The sequence below is a fragment of the Gopherus evgoodei genome, chromosome 11 (assembly GCF_007399415.2).
Source record: "Gopherus evgoodei ecotype Sinaloan lineage chromosome 11, rGopEvg1_v1.p, whole genome shotgun sequence".
In the NCBI taxonomy this organism is placed as follows: Eukaryota; Metazoa; Chordata; order Testudines; family Testudinidae; genus Gopherus; species Gopherus evgoodei.
This window is the reverse complement of record NC_044332.1, coordinates 38,467,293-38,487,445: the sequence shown is the minus strand read 5'-3', so window position 1 is coordinate 38,487,445 and position 20,153 is coordinate 38,467,293. Positions and strand designations below refer to the sequence as shown.

Sequence of the window (20,153 nt, the reverse complement as noted above, 5' to 3'; positions counted from 1 at the left end):
CACAACGAGCAAAACACAACTTGCATTTGTTCCATGGCTCATCAGTTCTCCCAGATTTTGAACAAAGGCATGAAGTATTTCATTGTGGGAAACCAGGGGAGAACTGCAGCGGAAGAAATCTGCCCTGTAGATCTCCTAAAGGGTAACCTTGTTCAGATTAAGTTTAGGAGCTGTGCAGAAGGAGAATGTGGCTGCTATGAAGAGCTCATAAGTGCTGCAAGAGTGGAGCTGTGATCCTGAGCAGTTTACAAGCACCAGATGGCAGCATATTCCTCCTGTAAGTCGTCTTTACCCAAGATAATGCAACTGCTTCAGCTGCTTTGCCCATTCAGCTGCAAGAAAAGGTCTGGTGGCTCAGGTCACACTCTCATCCTTGATGCACTGAATCATGAAAGTATCAGAGGGGTAGCCGTGTTAGTCTGGATCTGTAAAAGCAGCAAAGAATCCTGTGGCACCTTGTAGACTAACAGACGTTTTGGAGCATGAGCTTTTGTGGGTGAATACCCACTTCATCGGATGTATGTAGCGGAAATTTCCAGGGGCAGGTATATATATGCAAGCAAGAAGCAAGCTAGAGATAACGAGGTTAGTTCAATCAGGGAGGATGAGGCCCTGTTCTAGCAGTTGAGGTGTGAAAACCAAGGGAGGAGAAACTGCGTTTGTAGTTGGCTAGCCATTCACAGTCTTTGTTTAGTTCAGAGCTGATGGTGTCAAATTTGCAGATGAACTGAAGCTCAGCAGTTTCTCTTTGAAGTCTGGTCCTGAAATTTTTTTGCTGCAGTATGGCCACATTAAGATCTGCTATTGTGTGGACAGGGAGGTTGAAGTGTTCTCCTACAGGATTTGAATCATGAAAGATATCCCTTCTCCCTGCCGCACACTCTGTCCTTTTAATACCAGAAGTATAATAGCCAGCAAAGAAACACACTTGTTTCCCCTCTGGGAAAGAGGGGGACTAAAAAGCAAGCAGAACCTAAGAAGGCAGGCAAAATGTCAGGTTGATAGCAGGAAAATGGACATTTTGTGAATTTACATGGTATCCTGGCAAAACAAACAAAAAAAGGTAAACTATGTGGTCATTTGTACAGTCACAATCAAATTATCTAGGCCAGGATTAGGGTTGTGGTGCTGGGACGGTGCTGGTGTAGGTGATCAGTGCCCTTCATCTGCCAAGGCATTTATCAACAAAACAAAACAAAAAATCACAAAGCAGTTCCCTAAACCTGTGACTTTTACTAACTTTACCAATATCGCGCCATGATTTTTGGATAGAAAAGATGTGACAAATCTGTAGTCCTATTTATGATATATAAAGATGCTCTTTTTAAAAAAAGTTTTTTTTCTTATAAACAGAAAAGGAAAGTCACGGACTAAATGAAGAAAAGTGAGTGAAATGATCTGTATAAGAGAATGCTTATCAAACTGAAAAGCAAGATCTACAAGATGGTAATTGGGCCAGCACTTTTGTATGATTTAGAGTGCTGGACACTGAGGAAGAGCCAGAAGCAGTTCTTTAATACAGTGGAAATTAGTGTTAAGATCAATGCTTGGAGTTATTAGGATGGACCATGCTTGGAATGTACAATTTGAGGAAGTATGAAGGTGGTACCAATTATAGAAGAGCTGAAGGAATCCAGGCTTAGATGGCTTATTTTCATATGTCAACATTGGAGGAATACATAGGAAACAGGATGCTATCTTGAAAAGTGGAAGGTGAGAGAAGGGCTTTAAGATCTGAAACTAGATAGATGGATGTTTTACAAAAGGATATAATTAGCTGCAGTGTTTCCGAGGAACTGCTTCAAGACAGGCTGGAATGGAGGAGGACTCAAAGAGCAGAACTCAGGTAGATGAGAGTAAGACAAGAAGAAGAAATATCAGGAAAAATCTGGTCTCTCCTAAATTTGTTGGAGGACCAGTGGGAAGAAAAGACGGTTACTCACCTTTGTAACTGTTGTTCTTCGAGATGTGTTGCTAATATCCATTCCAGTTAGGTGTGCGCGCACGCAGCGTGCACGTTTGTTGGAAGATTTTTATCCTAGCAACACTTGGTGGGTCGGCTGGGCACCCCCTGGAGTGGGGCCGCCATGGCGCCGGATATATAATCCTGCCGACCCAATCGCCCCTCAGTTCCTTCTTGCCGGCTACTCCAACAGTGGGGAAGGAGGGCGGGTTTGGAATGGATATGAGCAACACATCTCGAAGAACAACAGTTACAAAGGTGAGTAACAGTCTTTTCTGCTTCGAGTGCTTGCTCATATCCATTCCAGTTAGGTGATTCCCAAACCTTACTTAGGCAGTGGGGTCGGAGTGAGATGTGGCAGAATGCAAAACTGCTGAGCCAAAGGCTGCATCATCTCGGCTGTTGAACCAGAGCATAATGCGAAGCAAAGGAGTGGACTGAGGACCAGGTAGCTGCGCAACATATCTCCTGGATAGGTACACGAGCCAGGAAGGCGGCAGATGAAGCTTGAGCCCTGGTAGAATGCGTGGTGATGTGGCTTGGGGAAATATGAGCCAAATCATAACAAGTGCGGATGCACGCCATCACCCAAGATGAGATCCTCCGAGAGGAAACAGGTAGGCCTTTCCTTCGGTCTGCTACCGCGACAAAGAATTAGGGCGTATTACAAAACGGTTTTGTCCGCTCAATATAAAATGTGAGAACTCTACGGATGTCAAGGGAGTGCAACTGTTGCTCCCATCGCGTTGAGTGTGGCTTCGGGAAGAAGACCGGGAGAAAGATGTCCTGGTTAACATGAAAGGCCGAAACCACCTTAGGGAGGAAAGCCGGGTGTGGTCGTAACTGCACCTCGTCTTTGTGGAACACAGTGTACGGCGGATCCACCGTAAGAGCCCTAAGATCGGAGACTCGTCTGGCCAGTGTAATAGCTACGAGGAAAGCTGTCTTCCAAGACAGGTATAGCAGCGAGCAGGTTGCTAACGGCTGGAATGGGGGAGACATAAGTCTGGTTAAAACCAGGTTGAGGTGCCAGGTCGGGGCTGGGCGGCGTACTTGAGGGTATAAGCGCTCCAAGCACTTGAGGAACCTCGAAACCATAGGGTGTGAGAACACGGAACGACCACCTTCACCTGGGTGGAAGGTAGAGATGGCTGCCAAGTGTATCCTCAGTGATGATACTGCTAGGCCCTGCTGTTTGAGAGACCAGAGGTAGTCCAAAATAGAGGGGATCGAGACCTCAGTGGGAGTAAGATTAAGTGTTTCCCACAAGCAGGAGAAACGCTTCCACTTGGCCAGGTACGTTGACCAGGTGGAAGGCTTCCTGCTACCCAGGAGAACTTGTCGTACTGATTCAGAGCAACGTAACTCTGACTGGTTTAGCCACGCAGCAGCCATGCTGTGAGGTGAAGAGCCTGCAGGTCCGGGTGGTGAAGCCTGCTGTGGTCCTGAGTTATGAGGTCTGGGTGGAGCGGCAGGGTAATTGGGTTGGCTATCGACAGGTCGAGTAATGTGGTGTACCAGTGCTGCCTGGGCCACGCTGGAGCATGATCATGCACACTCTGTCCCTGTGGAGTTTCAGCAGGACCTTGTGAACCAGCGGGAACGGTTGGAAGGCATAAAGGAGCTGGCTCTTCCACGGCATAAGGAAAGTGTCTGAGATCAATCCCGGGGAGAGACCTTGGAAGGAGCAGAACATCTGGCATTTCCTGTTCTCGCGGGAAGCGAACAGGTCTATGTGGGGAAATCCCCACTTCTGGAAAACAGAATGCATAAACTTATGGGCAGATCGACCACTTGTGAGACAGGAAAGACCTGCTGAGTCGATCCGCCAGGGTGTTCCGAACACCTGGGAGAAAGGACGCTACCAGATCTATCGAGTGGGCTATGCAAAAGTCCCAGAGTTGGATGGCCTCCTGACAAAGGCAGGAGGACCGTGTCCCTCCTTCTTTGTTTATGTAGTACATGGCCATTGCGTTGTCTGTAAACACTGAGACACAACGGCCTCGCAACTGTTGCTGGAGCGCCTGGCACGCCAGGGGGACTGCTCTCAGTTCTCGGACATTTATGTGTAATGCCAGGTCCTGAGAAGACCAAAGGCCTTGAGTACGAAGGTGACCGAGGTGAGCACCCCAGCAGAGAGATGGCGCACCCGTCATCAGGGACATTGAGGGTTGGGGCAGATGGAACGGCATTCCTGCACAAACCAGGGAGAGAGTTAGCCACCATTCTAGGGAGCCTAGAGTGCTCGGGGGAATGGTGACTATCGTGTCTATCGGGTCCCTGCCCGGGCGGTATATCGCGTTGAGCCAAACTTGGAGAGGACGGAGGCGGAGCCTGGTGTGTTGGTTACAAACGTGCAGGCAGCCATGTGACCCAGGAGACCGAGACAAGTGCAAGCCGAGGTCGTTGGGAAATTCTGTAGACCTCGGATGATTGTTGCCATCGCCTGAAACCACGGCAGTGGTAAGCAGGCTTTGGCTAGATTGGAGTCCAGGACAGCTCCTACGAAGTCTAACCTCTGCGTGGGAACCAGAGTGGATTTTTCTATATTGATCATCAGGCCTAGACATGTGAATAGGTCCTTGACGATGCCCACATGCTGAGTGACTTGTGTCTCGGAGGCCCCTCAGATGAGTCAATCGTCCAGATACGGAAAAATGTGTATCCAATGTCGGTGGAGGTAGGCAGCGACTACGGTCATACACTTTGTAAATATCCTTGGGGCTGCAGAAAGGCCAAACGGCAGGATCGTAAACTGGAAGTGCTGATGGTTGGCTACAAAGCGGAGGTATCTCCTGTGCAGAGGAAAGATGGCGATGTGAAAGTACGTGTCCTTCATATCAAGGGCGGCATACCAGTCTCCAGGATCCAAGGACGGGATAATGGTCCCCAGGGATACCATGCGGAATTTCAACTTTATCATAAACTGGTTGAGTCCTCGCAGGTCTAGGATAGGTCTGAGACCTCCCTTCAACTTGTGGATTAGGAAATAACGAGAGTAAAACCCCTTGCCCCTTTCATCCATCAGTACCTCCTCTATAGCTCCTATGGCGAGGAGCATCTGCACCTCCTGTAAGAGGAATTGCTTGTGAGAAGGGTTGCTGAAGAGGGACAGGGTTGGAGGGTGGGAGGGCGGGGTTGAAATAAAATGGAGGTGGTACCCATACTCCACCATGCATAGGACCCAAAGATCTGAAGTTAACTGGGATCACGCTGGGAGGAAGTAGGAGAGAAGGTTGGAGAGGGGAGGAGAGGGATCCTGACCTGTAACTGGTATGCCGCCCTCGGGTGCACCTTCAAAAGTTCATCTTTGGTCCTGGTGGCGGTTTTGAGGGACCTTGATTTTGGCCCCCTTGGGGTCCTGACGGTCGTCTGCGACCACCTCGGCCACGCCGCCTGCCAAAGTCCTGTCTTTGTCTAGGCACAGAGTATGGGCAGTGAGGCTGGGGACGGAAAGGCCTGCGTTGGGTCACCGGCGTATGCATGCTGAGAGAGTGCATTATGACCCTGTTGTCCTTCGGGCTTTGCAGCCTGGGGTCAGTCTTTTCCAAGAAGAGGCCTTTACCATCAAATGGTAAGTCCTGAATGGTATACTGCAGCTCCGGTGGGAGGTTTGAAACCTGAAGCCATGAGATGCGCCTCTTGGCAACACCCGAGGCCAGAGTCCTGGCTGCTGAGTCTGCTGCATCCAACGAGGCCTGGAGGGAAGTTCTAGCCACCTTTTTCCCTTCCTCCAAGAGGACAGCAAACTCTTGGTGGGAGTCTTGAGGAAGAAGCTCCGTAAACTTACCCACCGCCACCCAGGTGTTATAATTATAGCAGCTAAGCAAGGCTTGTTGATTTGCCACCCAGAGCTGTAGGGCCCCTGCCGAGTACACCTTGCGGCTGAGTAGGTCCATTCGCCTAGCCTCCTTCGATTTCGGGGCTGGTGCCTGCAGGCCATGGCATTCCCTCTCATTAACGGACTGGACAACTAGTGAGCAGGGAGGAGGATGGACATACAAGTACTCATACCCTTTAGAGGGCACCATATATTTACGCTCGACTCCCCTGGACGCAGGAGGGATAGAGGCTGAGGACTGCCATATTGTATCGGCATTCGCCTGGATGGTCCGAATAAACGGTAGGGCCACTCTAGTGGGGGCATCCGCTGATAGAATGTCCCCTACCGGGTCCTCTACCTCCGGGACTTCCTCACCTGGAGGTTCATATTGAGTGCTACCCTCCTTAGGAGGTCCTGATGGGCTCTCAGGTCGATTGGAGGAAGGCCCGAGGAGGATATTCCTGCCACCGCCTCATCTGGAGAAAAGGAAGAAGAGATGCCAGCGACGAGCGGGTCCTGGGTGGCCTCTTGCTCTTGGGCGACGTCCTGCTCCAGAGGAACCTGGGAGTCCGGCGGGTGAACTGGGGCTTCCTTCGCAGCAGTCGGAGGAGGACGGATAACCGTCGCCTCTGGCACTCGGTGCTCTGATGAGACAGAGCGGGACGGAACTACTGGTACACCTTGGGCCTGGTGGTATGCCCAAGGTGTCCAGAAAGACCACTGATGGTCTTGGAAGACTCTGGTGGGCACATCAGAATCGCGGTCCTGAGCATAAGAGCTGTCCAAGTGGGACGACACTGATGCGTGTCTGGATGGCCCTGGAGGTGCTGAAAAGCCCTGGGCAGAATCTCTGTCTCTAGCGGACCTTGCCCTACTCGGCACCAGGGACCGGTACCGGGAAGCATACCAGTACCAGGAACGAGATCGGGACCTGCGACCGGAGTGGTGCTGGGAGGTCGACCGAGATCTCGAGGCTTGACGTCGGGAGCGGCTACGGGAGTCACGGTGCCTGGAGCAGTGTTGGGAGCTGGAACGGTGCTGAGAGTAGCGGGCTGGCGAACGGGATACTGACCGGTGCCGTGAGTGCGACCGGTACCGAGGAGAACAGTACTGGGACTGCGAGTGGTGTCGGGAGCGGGAGTGCTGACGGGACCTGGAACATCTGCAGGACTGTGATCGGGAATGGTGCCGCTCTGCTGTGCCGACAGAGGATGGTCTTATCAAGGCAGGCTTGCCGATTGACTGTATTACCCGTACCGGCAGTGCCGGGAGTTGAGGCAGCATCGACTCTGTCATGGCAATCAGATCCCTCGCCGTTGAGAATGTCTTCAGCGTGGATGGAATAGTAAGCTCAACCACAGCTCACGCCGGGGAGCTGACAGGCACTGGACTCGACGGCCCTCGTGGGACCACAATCAACGGTACGAACGTTGTCGGTGCCACAGCAGGTGTCGGTGCTGGGCAATCCGACTTAGACGAGCTCTCTGGCTGTGGTGTAGGTGGCACGGAAGCAGCAGCAGCCTTAGGCTTTCTCGACCTCGGGGAGAGGGAGTGGTGCCGAGTCGACTTCGGTGCCGGCAACGGCCGGTGCTGAGAGGCCTTGGCAGTACTGGCACAGTCCGGTGGCGAGGAGGTGCTTCTGCCCGCCAATTAACCATGGCGGAGGGTAAGAGATGCCTCCACGAGGAGCTGCTTTAGCCGAAAGTCCCGCTCCTTTTTTGTTCTCGGCTTAAAAGCCTTGCAAATGCGACACTTATCTGTCAGGTGAGATTCCCCGGGGCACTTAAGGCAGGAGTTGTGTGGATCTCCTGTCGGCATCGGCTTATGACAGGCCGAGCACAGTTTGAAACCCGGTGAACCGGGCATAGGCCCCGGCACTGGGTGCGGGGAAGGGGTTAATCCCCGAACCCCTCTTAACTGTACACTATGAACAATAAAAACTAACTATAACTATATAACTTTGAACTACATACACAACAAAATAACTAGAGAACGAGTAGCTAGGGAGGTGGAGGTCAGTAAAACCGCACTCCACTGTTCCAACGACCGACACGGGCGGTAAGAAGGAACTGAGGGGTGGTTGGGTTGGCAGGGGTATATATGCGGTGCCACTCCAGCCCAGCCTACCCACTGAATGTTGTTAGGGTAAAAATCTTCCGACGAACATGCACACGGCGCGCACACACCTAACTGGAATGGATATGAGCAAGCACTCAAAGAAGAATAAAGGATGTTTATTTTAAGCAAAATTTACCTGAAGGGTTGAAGGTTTTGAATCTTTTACAATATGACTACCATCTCTGTACAATCAACAATTAGGTCAGCAAAGCAATTCTAGTAAATATATACAAAACTAAATACATTGCTGTGAATGTTCTTTATAAAAATGTTCTGAATCCAGAAAAATAAGTTCCTGACCTTTTCATCACTGGTAGTGGACTCTGGATGAGGTAAAGGACTATCCTGATGAGTTGTCTCCACAACTGAAGGCTCTTCAGTTTTATTTCTTATGATTGGTGTTGCAAGAGGAGATAGGTCTAGAGGCATCTAAAAGAGTAAACATGCAAATAAAACTGTTAGCCACTCAAATTATAATATGTAAAAACAAAATAAGCTGCTGGGGAAAGTATCAGCCCTAAGGAGTAGAAGCTCTGTTCTCAAGGAGCACAGGCCATCTAAAGCAGAGCCAGCTTATTAAGCTACCCCATATCATTCCCACTTCTATATGACCTTCAGTCCCTTGGGCAGATGTCTGGTTCCTCTCCTTTCAAGTCCTCAGGCCAGCCAAAGTACAGGCCAATCCCTGTAAGTTCTGTAGGAGAAGTGTTCCTTTCCTGAAAACCTTAGGAAGTTAACAACTGAGAATGGAGCCTAAGGTATTCTGCTTCACAAGATAGCCATATTCTCCAGAAAGCCCCTTGTCCCTGCCTTGTATTATTTTCAGTCCTTTGGGCTTCTGCATGGCCTGCTCTCTTCTATACTCTGAATGCTATGGCTGGCCCTGCTGATTCTAACAATTTGAGAATGAGGACAATTATATGACCACGTAATCACACTGTATTGGGCTCCTGGTCTGTAACTGATTACATTTTCAATTCAATCCTAAGCAGCCTGTAATGGAGAACTCTCAATAATCACAAACACCACTTAACATGCTAAAATTTTCACTTATATTGCTAAGAATAAAGTTTAAACTTTGAAAGCACTTTAAGTCTCAAAATAAATGGAAGCCTAAGGAGGAAATCTCAACCTTGGGCAAAACTTAAAAAAAACACCCCAAAACACACAAGACTCATTTTTCTTTCCCATAATCTTCTCTGTCTTCTTTAGTGTGATTGCAGATTTGTTCTGAATAACTGCTCTCCATCACAACCTAACTTCTACTTTATTTTGAACTCACACCATGAAGTTACATTGCAATGCTTATTAAATTTTATTGTTACCAAGCAAATGATTATAATCACAAGTGTGACAGCAAAACCTTAAGTTCCAAAAGCTACAAGGGACAAAACGTTATCAAACAAACATATTGAATAATTATTGAAAGAGACAAAATTGTTTAAAAAGAGAATGGGAAAAACATATATAATTGCTCAAATGGCTTCACGTTGTTAAAATCTGACCGAATAACTTCTAAAAGGCATGAGGACTACATCTGGAATTCCTTTAAAAATATCTTTTAATCAGTATCACTGACACTGGTTAAAGAAAAAGAAAGTCCAGAGTATTTACCCACTGACTCACATTTTGCAAACTAGCCCATCTGCCAAAATACCTTAGAGGAAAATAATTCTCTCGAGAAAGATTTTTACCTTTCATTATACTCTATCTGGCTCTTTCAAGAGACAACCCAACTTCATTAAAGAGAGAAAATTGTTTAGGAGTGCCCATTCTCCCTATACTCTTCCAGAACATGGAAGTTAAAAGCCAGAAACTACTCCGAAAACCAGAAAATGCAGTTAAATAACTCCTCCCACATGATACTCCCTGTTAACCCCATTCTCCTTTGATCACTGCCCTAGGGAGATCACAGTACAATATCCCTCCCTGAGATATGAAGGTCAGATGGGAGGATGAAGAGCAGTGTTGAAGGAACTGCAAAGTTTTAAAAATTCTTTTATCTTTGTAGCCTCCTGAGATGGCAGTGAGTGCTCTGGAAAGTCCTGCAAGTACTCACAGGCTCAATAGTGCTACATATAATGGGGTGAGAAACATTAGTGGGAGTCATCATTTGGAGCTGTGTTGGGCACACAGAAAATGGCAAGTGACAGATTTTTTTAGGGCTCGGTAGCGTTCTATTATATTCTGAGTGTCTCTGCTATCTCCACAGAGACAAAGAAAACTAAAGATGTGATCCTGCATACCTTTGTTCATTTGAATAACTATATTTATATAAGTAAAGTTTTTCACATTGACAAGTGTTCGTAGGTTTGGGCCCTAAGCATTTATAAATGGGAAGGAATTAAAATGAAAGACATCAGATCTAAATGTATTTAAATAAAGTTCACTAGAAATGGATTCAATTCAAGTTTACACAAAAATTCAATTTGTACAATAAGAACAAGTGTGGTGGTTTTGATTGTTATCAACATTTGTTTTTCAAGTGAGATTTGTCTGTCAGAGATTTAAACGTCACTTTAACTGAAGTTAAAATAGTAAAATGTGTTCTCAAACCATACTTCACTTTTAGTTGCTGAATTTATCACTGTTTAATTCATTACTAATATTCAGTTAAAATAATGCGTACATTGATAAAGTGTTGTCTAATCTGTGTACCTGCAGAACAATTAAGAGTTATTCCTTCCACCTGATTTTTATTTACATATTTTCCCCTTGTAAGAACTGGGTTCTTTTTTAGAATGATTTACTCATTTAGGGCCTCATCAAAAGCCCACTGGAGTCAATGGAAAGATGCCCATTCACTTTAACAAACTGTGGCTCGGGCTTTTAAATTATTAAAAAAGACAACAGTAAAGCCAATTAAAGCCACATTGTGTAAAATGAAGCAGGTGTGTTAGTCTTTGCAGAATTGGGGCCTAAATTTGTATTCTCTCCATACAACATATACGTACACTTCTATGTTGATGACTGATGCATTTCAAAGTTGAAAAACAAAATATTGAGAACACTGATTTTTTTTAAAGCACACATTCCAGTATAACACAGTTCCTCTGCTTTATCAAAACAAACAAATCTCTCAGTACATTAAAGTACTTCCAGACCAAAACAAAAAAATTGTATACAGTAACTTCTAAGCCCAATAATGCCAACATACTTTTTTAATGTCATCTTCTGAAGCCTTTTTGAATTCATTTTCAAAAGGACTTGCTAGCTCATTGAACAAACCCACTTCTTCACAGTTCTTCAAGAATCTAGTTGGTGTTGGTGTCTGATCTGAAATGAAATTAAACATTTTTTTCCCAAAATACGATTTAGTAAGAACGTTATTACTATCTTCAAAATAAAAATATGAAAATACCACCAATGCCCAAACTGTAATTACTTTCGTTATTTATCGTTAACACTAAAGCAAACAACCACCTAGTTAAAATAAAGTTTGTGCTACAGTTTAAGGGCTCTTCTTTAACATTATTTAAAAATAAATCTAAGATGCAACTTTCCCCTTAATTATAAAGACTTGCAACCCATTCTACCTAAAACCACTATTGCTAAGGTTACAAACTCATTTGTTTTAAACAATTTTTCAATTAAAGCAGGCATATAACTATTCAAAACTTTCTGGCAATTTAATTCAAAATACTTTAGATATTTTTACTGTGTGTGTAAAAATAATATTTTGGGCATTTTGGAATATTTCTGTGCTAGCTTTCCTTAAAATGGTTTATTAAACAACTCAGCTGTCAGTTATTTCATAATGTGGGTTTTGCTTCCACCTATTTTGGAGAGAGTAGTTAGATCTGAAAATATTTAAATGATTAAAAATAGACACATCAGATACATGGGCCAACTTTCTTAGATTTGTAATGTTATTTTTAATAATACACTATAAATAAACAATATGGATGAATGCTAGTTCCCACTTTGATGGGGGCACACTTTGTTATGCGCTGGTACAAATTAATAGGTGTAAAACGCAACAATACACATCAATGGGTCAGCAGAGATTGCTATCAGAGGGAAGCCTTTAATTAGACTTGCTCTTCTGTTGAGTGGAGTTCCCTCTTACCTCTCACTTTCATATACACACTGATAAGTAGCTGGCTACAATGGAGGCTTGAATGGTTACATACATAGAGAAAATCAGATAAAAATATGGTATTTACATTAATAACTGTTAACTTTTGGAAGGTGGCTTTCACTTGTAGTTTTGGTAATTAGGAAGATTCTCTCATTCAAAACCCCAGGGATAAGATTGGAAAGGGAGATATGGCATGTGGCTAAAAAGTTTCTTAGGCCTCCAAGGCACACTTCTTTTCCTCTTTCATTCAGGCCAGCCAGAAATGGTATTGTTGCTCCATCTGCTAGAGACATACACCTGGGGTTTGTAGACCAGTCCCTCATGGTATAGACACAGGTGAGAAGATGTAATCAAAAGTCTGAGTTCTGTCTCCATCTATTGGCTGAAGGAACAACTCTTAAGTACCTGCATTAGCAGAGAGGATCATTTTAAGAAAGAAGCTTTATTTTCAAACAGGAATGAGAGTTGCTGTTGTGCGAGGGCCCCCCACAATTTAAACCCAAGGGAAAGTGGCATTGATCAACTTGTGGACCTGTTTTGTATTTCTTCTTTTATTGTGAACAATAGGACTACTGCTTCTGTTATTCATATGCTGTGTCATTTTTAAGTGTAGTGAAGATAGTATTCCAAACTTTTTTGATTTAAAAGATGTTTGCATCATAAAACTAAAATCACAGCACTTCCATTGACTATTGTGTGAATGACTTCTGTACTCATTTTAAATTTATATTTTGGATAGTATGGAAACTCCCATTTATTTCACTTAGAATTTATGCACTGTCAGATGAAAGTAAGCTGTTTTACTGTACATTACACAAGGTTTGACTAATTTCAAGGGGAGTTCATGTATGATAGTGGGGAAAAATCATGGAAGTACTTTAGCATGCTTGGGAAGGCAGATAAAGAACTCTTTCACTGCCACTTACCTGACTGCCTGATAGATGTCCCCCACAAACTGCACACACTGCAGAGAGCATTTCTGGTACTTAAAAGTCTGCCAATTTTTTTTAACTGTAGAATTCCATTTGTCTGCCTCTCCTAATAAATTAGCAACTTGGAATAACGGAAGGTTGGAAAGAGGGGCTAGTGCATTTGTATAATTAAATTAGACTGCGCCATCACTGGAAAATGTTTTGACTATATCTATGGTGTAGTATATGCACCATCTCCAAGAAGTTCAAGAGGAGCTTACTTAGCAATATTTACATGGTCCATTCATGATTGGTCTGTGGCTGTAAGAGCCATAGACTTAATAAATTTAGAGAGGAATTTTTTTTTAAGAAAAAAAAACAATAATAAGAAAAATAAGATTGTGACTGACCAAGAAAGGCAAAGGGATTCAGGGTTTAAAGTTTGATATCAGATATTGCAAATAAGTAGTTTTGACTTAGACAAAATTAAAAGACTTGTCTTCTTTGTAACAACCTATTATTTTAAAATATTTACAATACTATTGATTGTTTTTCTTAAGACAACTGCAGTCTGTACAAGGTGTAGTATTTTTAGGGGAAAAAACCTATTTCATCATATGTGTAAACTATAAGGGCAACCAAGACCTTGGGGAAGCGTTTAAGCGTCAGATGAGGTTAGACATAAAAGGTTATACAGTATGTGCTTTTTCATATGAATGCTTACGTAGGTTAGTCAACTACTGCAATATTGACAATCCTGTTATTATATACCATGTCAAGAGAGGTGATTTAGATAGAAATGTAATGGATAATGAATACATGTTGCAAACCTTTACCATACAAGAATTCTTTGATATTTTCTTTCACCAGTCTATAGAAATCATATCATGTACAAAACCCCATAAAATTTGTGCACATTCCAGGAGAAAGAGGGATAACTTATTAATAAAAGTATATACTAACCAGCCACAATGACACTGTCATTACGAGCTGGACCAAATTTCAGTGTCATCTCATGTTTATGTTTATGGACAGCCAAATGATCCTCGTTGGTAAAACGCTGTGGCAAAAAGTTTTAAAGTACAGTTAAAACTTTGAATTTGACCAAAGTGAATGTAATTATATGGAAAGTCATTTTCACAGCATGTAAAATCATCCTAATTACTAAAATATCAGTTGATTTTCATTAAACAGATACACATCTGTTCCTGTTAATGCTGGATATAATATTCTACCATCAAGTGGTCAGAAAAATTAAAAATATATATACACAATACTGCTAAAAAATGTCCGCAATAATTAAGTAACAACACTGAGTCAGTAAAAGTCAGCATAAAATAAAATTTTACTTTCTGATACTGTGAAGAAGCCTACAGAAATCAAAAAGTCAAGATACAGTTTTGACACAAAAGTATTATAAACATTTATTGTCTTTGAGCACAGTAACCTCTGTGGTTTTTGCAATTACAGAAGAGTTGGTTTTCTGCCATAGCTAAGATTGAACATGGTTAAGGTTGAACATGGCTTTTTGTTTAAGGGTTGACCACTGTGAATGCTCTAAAATCCACATGCCTACTTGGATTGTCTTTGCTGTGCTGCATGAGCCTGTAGAATAGGGTTAATAATCCTTAAAGGGGTCATTTGAACAAAGGGAGTCCCCTCAAGATACAGTTCCTCCGCTTTTTACAAACTCTTATTTTTTTGCACACACCTGGAATTCAGATTATTCTCATTTACTCAACATTTAATTTAGCTAGCACATGACACCCACTCAATACAATATTGAAAACGTTATTGACAGAGTTTAGATCTCCAGAATGGCTTTTGCCAAAATTGATGAGCCAAAGAGATAGAAATGCACATGTGCAGCAAGGGTGCGAGGCAGGCTGTTGTCACAATAACTAGATGGCTTCAGGAAACATGCTGTGTTCATTGTACTCATCCATTTTGAGTTCTACCCCTACCCTTGGCAGCTTTCAGAGAAGGTGCGATGTGCACATCCTTGCTCTTCGCCTGCATTCTGCAGGGCTGCTTTTGGAAGTTTTACCAAGACCAATGTTTCTGGTTTAAGATAAATTTTTTAAATTGCTCTAAAATCCACATGCAGATTCAGATTTTACTTTAGAAGTACTGTCCAGGAAATCACCAGTAATTAAATAGAGATAAGATGAAAAACCACTAGACAGAGTAACTAAATCACAGGTCAGTCTTTGTCTGTTTCCTGACGAATGGAACTGAGTGTGATCAAAAGCATAGTAAGTCAATGTGTCATTGGTCAAGATGTACCTACTACACAACTCACTCTCAGGAGCTTTGCACAATTTTTTTCAAATTCTCATTATTTTGTTGAGACACAGCTGGGGAATGTGTGTGTGGGGGAGATGTCAGAGCAGTGAAGGAATATGGGGGGAGGGGGTGGAGCAATGCAGGAATTGTGAGGTTGGGATGGGGGCTTTTCACCTTAGGGCTGTATTCTGGCACAGCTACTGAGGGACCAAACATGCCAAGGATAATTCAAACATTGGTTTTCCCCACATACTCCCCTCCCTAGCCCTGCCTGGGCCAGGTAGTGGCAGCAGAAAGATGGGGATAGGGGAGATGCCTCCCATTCACAACCCCACAGCTGGGGGCTAGAAGGTGAGCTCAAGGAGCTGGGTGCTCCTGCCTCTCAGAGGGAGGTCTTAGCCCCTGTCCCTCCCACTCTGCATGTAAGCCAGGATCTGGGGGGTTCCTGCCCTTCACAGGGAAGTCTGAATCCTTGCCTCACCATGTGTGAGCCAAGATCTGGATCCTCTGCTGAAGATGGACGTCTAGAGCCTCTTCCACATACACTAGGGCGAGATTTGGGGACTTTTTCTCCACCTACCTGCCTCTTCCTGGTTTCAGCTGATTCATGGAATCCTCAGAGCCCCCATCACTTTCCCACTTACTTATAGCCCCTCTAGGGCATGGAGTGCCAAGAAGCAGGGTGCAGCTGGTAAATGTGTGGAAAGGGCTCAAAGCAGCAGGCATATGGAGGAAATGTTGGAGGAGAGTGTCAGAGCAGAAATAAGAGAGTCTGAACAGCTTGGAGGAATATGGGGGTTGGAGCAGTGGGGGGAGGGGCTGGAATAGTGCAGGAAAGAGTAGAGTAAAAGGGTGAGTCAGAGGAGTGCAGTAGGTGATACTGGAGTGGCTTAGCTCTGCCCCTTCGCCCCTGCCCCCACCCCCCAAACCTCACATCCATCAATATTAACATCAATTATGGGTATTTACATGGCCCCTATCACTGTAGTATCCAAGTGCCTCAATCTTTAATGTATTTACATTCACAACACCTCTGTGACGTAAGGAAGTGCTATCTTTCTCATTTTACAGTTAGGGAACTGAGACTCAAAGACACTAAGTGATTTGACAAAGGTCATACAGGAAGTCTATGGCGAAGCAGGGAATTGAAACTATGTCTCCCAAATCCCCAGTCCTAACCACTGGATAATCCTTCCTCTGAAAGGGGGGTGAGGTTATCAAAAAATGCCCCTCCTTCCCAACTCCATGTTAGTGCTTGCACTGTTGCTGCATCCCTTCCCCAGTTTCTCAAACTGCAGGTCCCATGCTAATGCCTGCTTCTCCGTGGACAGGAGGGCTGAGGAGAGAGAACCAGGCTGTGCCAGGCAGGCAGAGAGATGGGGAGATGATGTAAGGGCACTGAAGACACTAACATGTGGCCAGTGTATTCTGTGGCTGTAATCGCTGCCAAGGAGACAGAGGCAATGGAGGTGGAGAGCTGGGCTGTGGTACATGAGCACACTGAGAAATTATTGTGTTTTTTTTTAAACTCAAAGGAAATTAATTTTGCCAAAACTTCATTAAGGCAAAGTTAATGTTACCCAGTCAGGCTTTGTGCTCTTCCAAAATGTGAAGAATGGCTAAACGTAAACCTCTGAAAACCTGGAAATACAAAGGTACATGCGACTCCTGCAATGCAACCTTAACTCTGCTCTTTTAGAGCGATTCCCCAGCATATCAATTAAATACATTCACAGCATAGATGCTACAGAATACTTGGGAACAGAGCATATGAGCACAGTAGGATAAAGTCTAGTACCTTCTCTTTTCCAAGGCAAACCTTGGGTTTACGTCAGATATAGGAAACTACCCACTTCCCCTTGGTCTACACTCAAACACTGAGTTTACTCCACACAAACCACCCCAGATTTGCAAAAATGGTACCACACTTTCATGCTTGTCCTGAGGATTTGTTCTGAGACGTTACCTTCACTTATCCCTCACAAAGCCCTGGACACCGCTGTCACATATGCCATTACACTGCTGATAATCTTCATGACAAGGTAACTGGTGCCACTCTACTGACAATCTACAAAACTCAGTGCTGAAATGAAGCATACTTGATCCCTCAAGGTATACCTGCACCTCTCTTTATATCACAGTCACATCTCTAGCAAGTTGTTCCAATTAATCCCTCCATCATTCAAAACAAGTACACCTAACACAACGAATATAGCTGAAGTCCATGCAGATAAATATTGGAAGTCAAATCTGTAGAACTTAACACGAATAATGGGGCATGCTTAGTCCTTTCTCAGATCTATCTACTGTAGATTCAGAGATTTTAAGCCCAGAAAGGACCATTAGAACATAAATTCTGACTTCCAGTATGACACAGGCCAGAGAATTCCATCCAGTTACTGCTGCATTGAGCCTAATGCCTTTTATTTGACTCAACCATATTCCAGAAAATAATCCAGTCTTGATCTGAAGACATCAAAAGAATGAGAATCCTCCACTTCCATTGACAGTTTATTAACCTTTGCACTACCCTACTGCCAGCTTCAGGGAAAGTACGGTTAAGGTTGTATTGTTGGGATAGAATATATTCTCATTCCTGCACTCTGGGTTTTCAGATGTTTAAGTTAGCCACTCTCCACATTCTGAAAGGGCACAAGACAAGTGAAGGCAAACAACTCCAGGCTAATGAAGTTTTGAGCATTTAGCTTATTTTTTTTTTGCAGTTAATATGGATTTTTTAAATCACTGCATTTTTAAAAATTAAATTCTTGGAGATGCTATTAACTTGAGTGCTAGTCAGGTTTGTTTTTTTTTTTAAATTAGCTAAAAGTACTTTCAAGTATTATTGTCTACCTGCCCCCGAGCCGCACTCTACATGTTACTTCTTTACAAAAAACGTAAAATATCCTAACAAATCAAAGTGGAAACTGATCAACTTTACAGGGAAAATTGTTAAATAATGTAACTATTTTGCCAAATGCACAAAAAAACATATTTTCTTCTACTCCCTTTCAATGATATCAATCCTTAATGATTCTTGTAACAAGTAAAATATTCAGAAATTACATTTTTGAACTGATGTCCCTTAAATCTATTTTTATTTAAATTTGGTGAATATTTCAGTGCTCATGAAAATGAGGGATCTGTGGCACTGCTAGAGCAAGGCATAGTGTGAGTTGGTTTTCCTTTTATTGTAATGCAGTAACAATCATATACTTTACCTGCTCACTGTGCATACATGCAACAACAGCATTTACCATGACGACAAAAAAACCCACAGTACTCATTGATTTCTACTACTGTATACTTAAAAAAAATGTTTGCCATTTTTTAATATAATTCACATCACATAAGTTACTTCTGAAACCTCCACACAATCGAGTTTTCTTAGTCTCTAACTCCATGGTATAGAGCCCGAAAAGCTAAGCAGAAATTACTTGAAAGAACAATGTTTCAGATTAGAATTACTCTTGATTTCTTTTAAATATAAGATACTACAGCCTCCCTGGGATAGTGCTTGGGGCGTGCTATAGACCGCCGGGATCCAATCTGGATATGGACAGAGACCTCTTTAATGTTTTTAATGCAGTAAATACTAATGGGAATTGTGTGATTGTGGGAGACTAATTTCCCAGATATAGACTGGAGGACAAGTGCTAGTAGTAACGATAGGGCTCAGATTTTCCTGGATACGATAGCTGATGTATTCCTTCACCAAGTAGTTGCTGAACCAAAAAGAGGAGATGCCATTTTGGTTTTGGTGAGTAGTGAGGCCTCATAGAAGAAATGGTTGTAGTGGACAATCTTGGTTTGAGCGATCAAGAGCTAATTCAGTTCAAACTAAATGGAATAAACAAAAATAGATCTGTGACTAGGGTTTTTTAATTCAAAAGGGCTAACTTTAAAAAATTAAGGAAATTAGTTAGGGAAGTGGATTGGACTGAAGAACTTGTAGATCTGGAGGAGGAGGCCTGGATTTATTTCAAGTCAAGGTTGCAGAAACTATCAGAAGCCTGCATTGCAAGAAAGGGGAAAAAATTCATAGACAGGAGTTGTAGACCAAGCTTCGATGAGCAAGCATCTCAAAGAGGTGATTAAGAAAAAGCAGAAAGCCTACAAGGAGTGAAAGATGGGAGGGATCTGCAAGGAAAGCTTCCTTATTGAGGTCAGAACATGTAGGGATAAAGCGAGAAAGGCCAAAAGCCATGTAGAGCTGGACCTTGCAAAGGGAATTAAAACCAATAGTAAAAGGTTCTATAGCCATACAAATAAGAAAAAAACAAAGAAAGAAGAAGTGGGACTGCTAAACACTGAGAATGGAGTGAAGGTTAAGAATAATTTAGGCATGGCCCAATATCTAAACAAATAAATACTTTGCCTCAGTCTTTAATGAGGCTAATGAGGAGCTTAGGGATAATGGTAGGATGACAAATGGGAATGAGAATATGGAGGTACATACTACCACATTCGAGGTAGAAGCCAAACTCAACCAACTTAATGGGACTAAATCAGGGGGCCCAGATAACCTTCATCCAAGAATACAAAAGGAACTGGTACATGAAATTGCAAGCTCATGAACAAGAATTTTTAATGAATCTGTAAACTCAGGGGTTGTACCGTATGACTGGAGAATTGCTAACATAGTTCCTATTTTTAAGAAAGGGAAAAAAGTGTGATCCGGGTAATTACAGGCCTGTTAGTTTGACCTCTGTAGTATGCAAGGTCTTAGAAAAATGTTTGAAGGAGAAAGTAGTTAAGGACATTGAGGTAAATGATAATTGGGATAAAATACAACATAGTTTTACAAAAGGTAGATCATGCCAAACCAACTTTATCTCCTCCTTTGAGATGGTAATAGATTTTTTAGACAAAGGAAACACAGTAGATCTAATTTACCTCAATTACAGTAAGGCATTTGATATGGTTCCACATGGGGAATTGTTAGCTAAACTGGAAAAGATGCGGATCAAT

At 43.3% G+C, this 20,153-nt stretch overlaps 1 protein-coding gene across 3 annotated transcripts in view; it reads right to left on the bottom strand.

Moving 5' to 3' along the window:
* ATF2 (activating transcription factor 2) overlaps positions 1-20,153 on the bottom strand; it is a 92,189-nt gene that overhangs the window by 49,842 nt on the left and 22,194 nt on the right. For 2 of the 3 annotated variants that reach the window (XM_030580862.1, XM_030580864.1), the window contains exons 5-7: positions 13,860-13,956; positions 11,062-11,180; positions 8,205-8,333 (exon numbers count right to left, since the gene is read on the bottom strand). In XM_030580862.1, the coding sequence (XP_030436722.1) occupies positions 8,205-8,333; positions 11,062-11,180; positions 13,860-13,956 (345 nt within the window). Of the gene's footprint in view, positions 1-8,204; positions 8,334-11,061; positions 11,181-12,070; positions 12,353-13,859; positions 13,957-20,153 lie in introns of those variants that run through there. The other variant, XM_030580863.1, reaches the window with a different exon arrangement.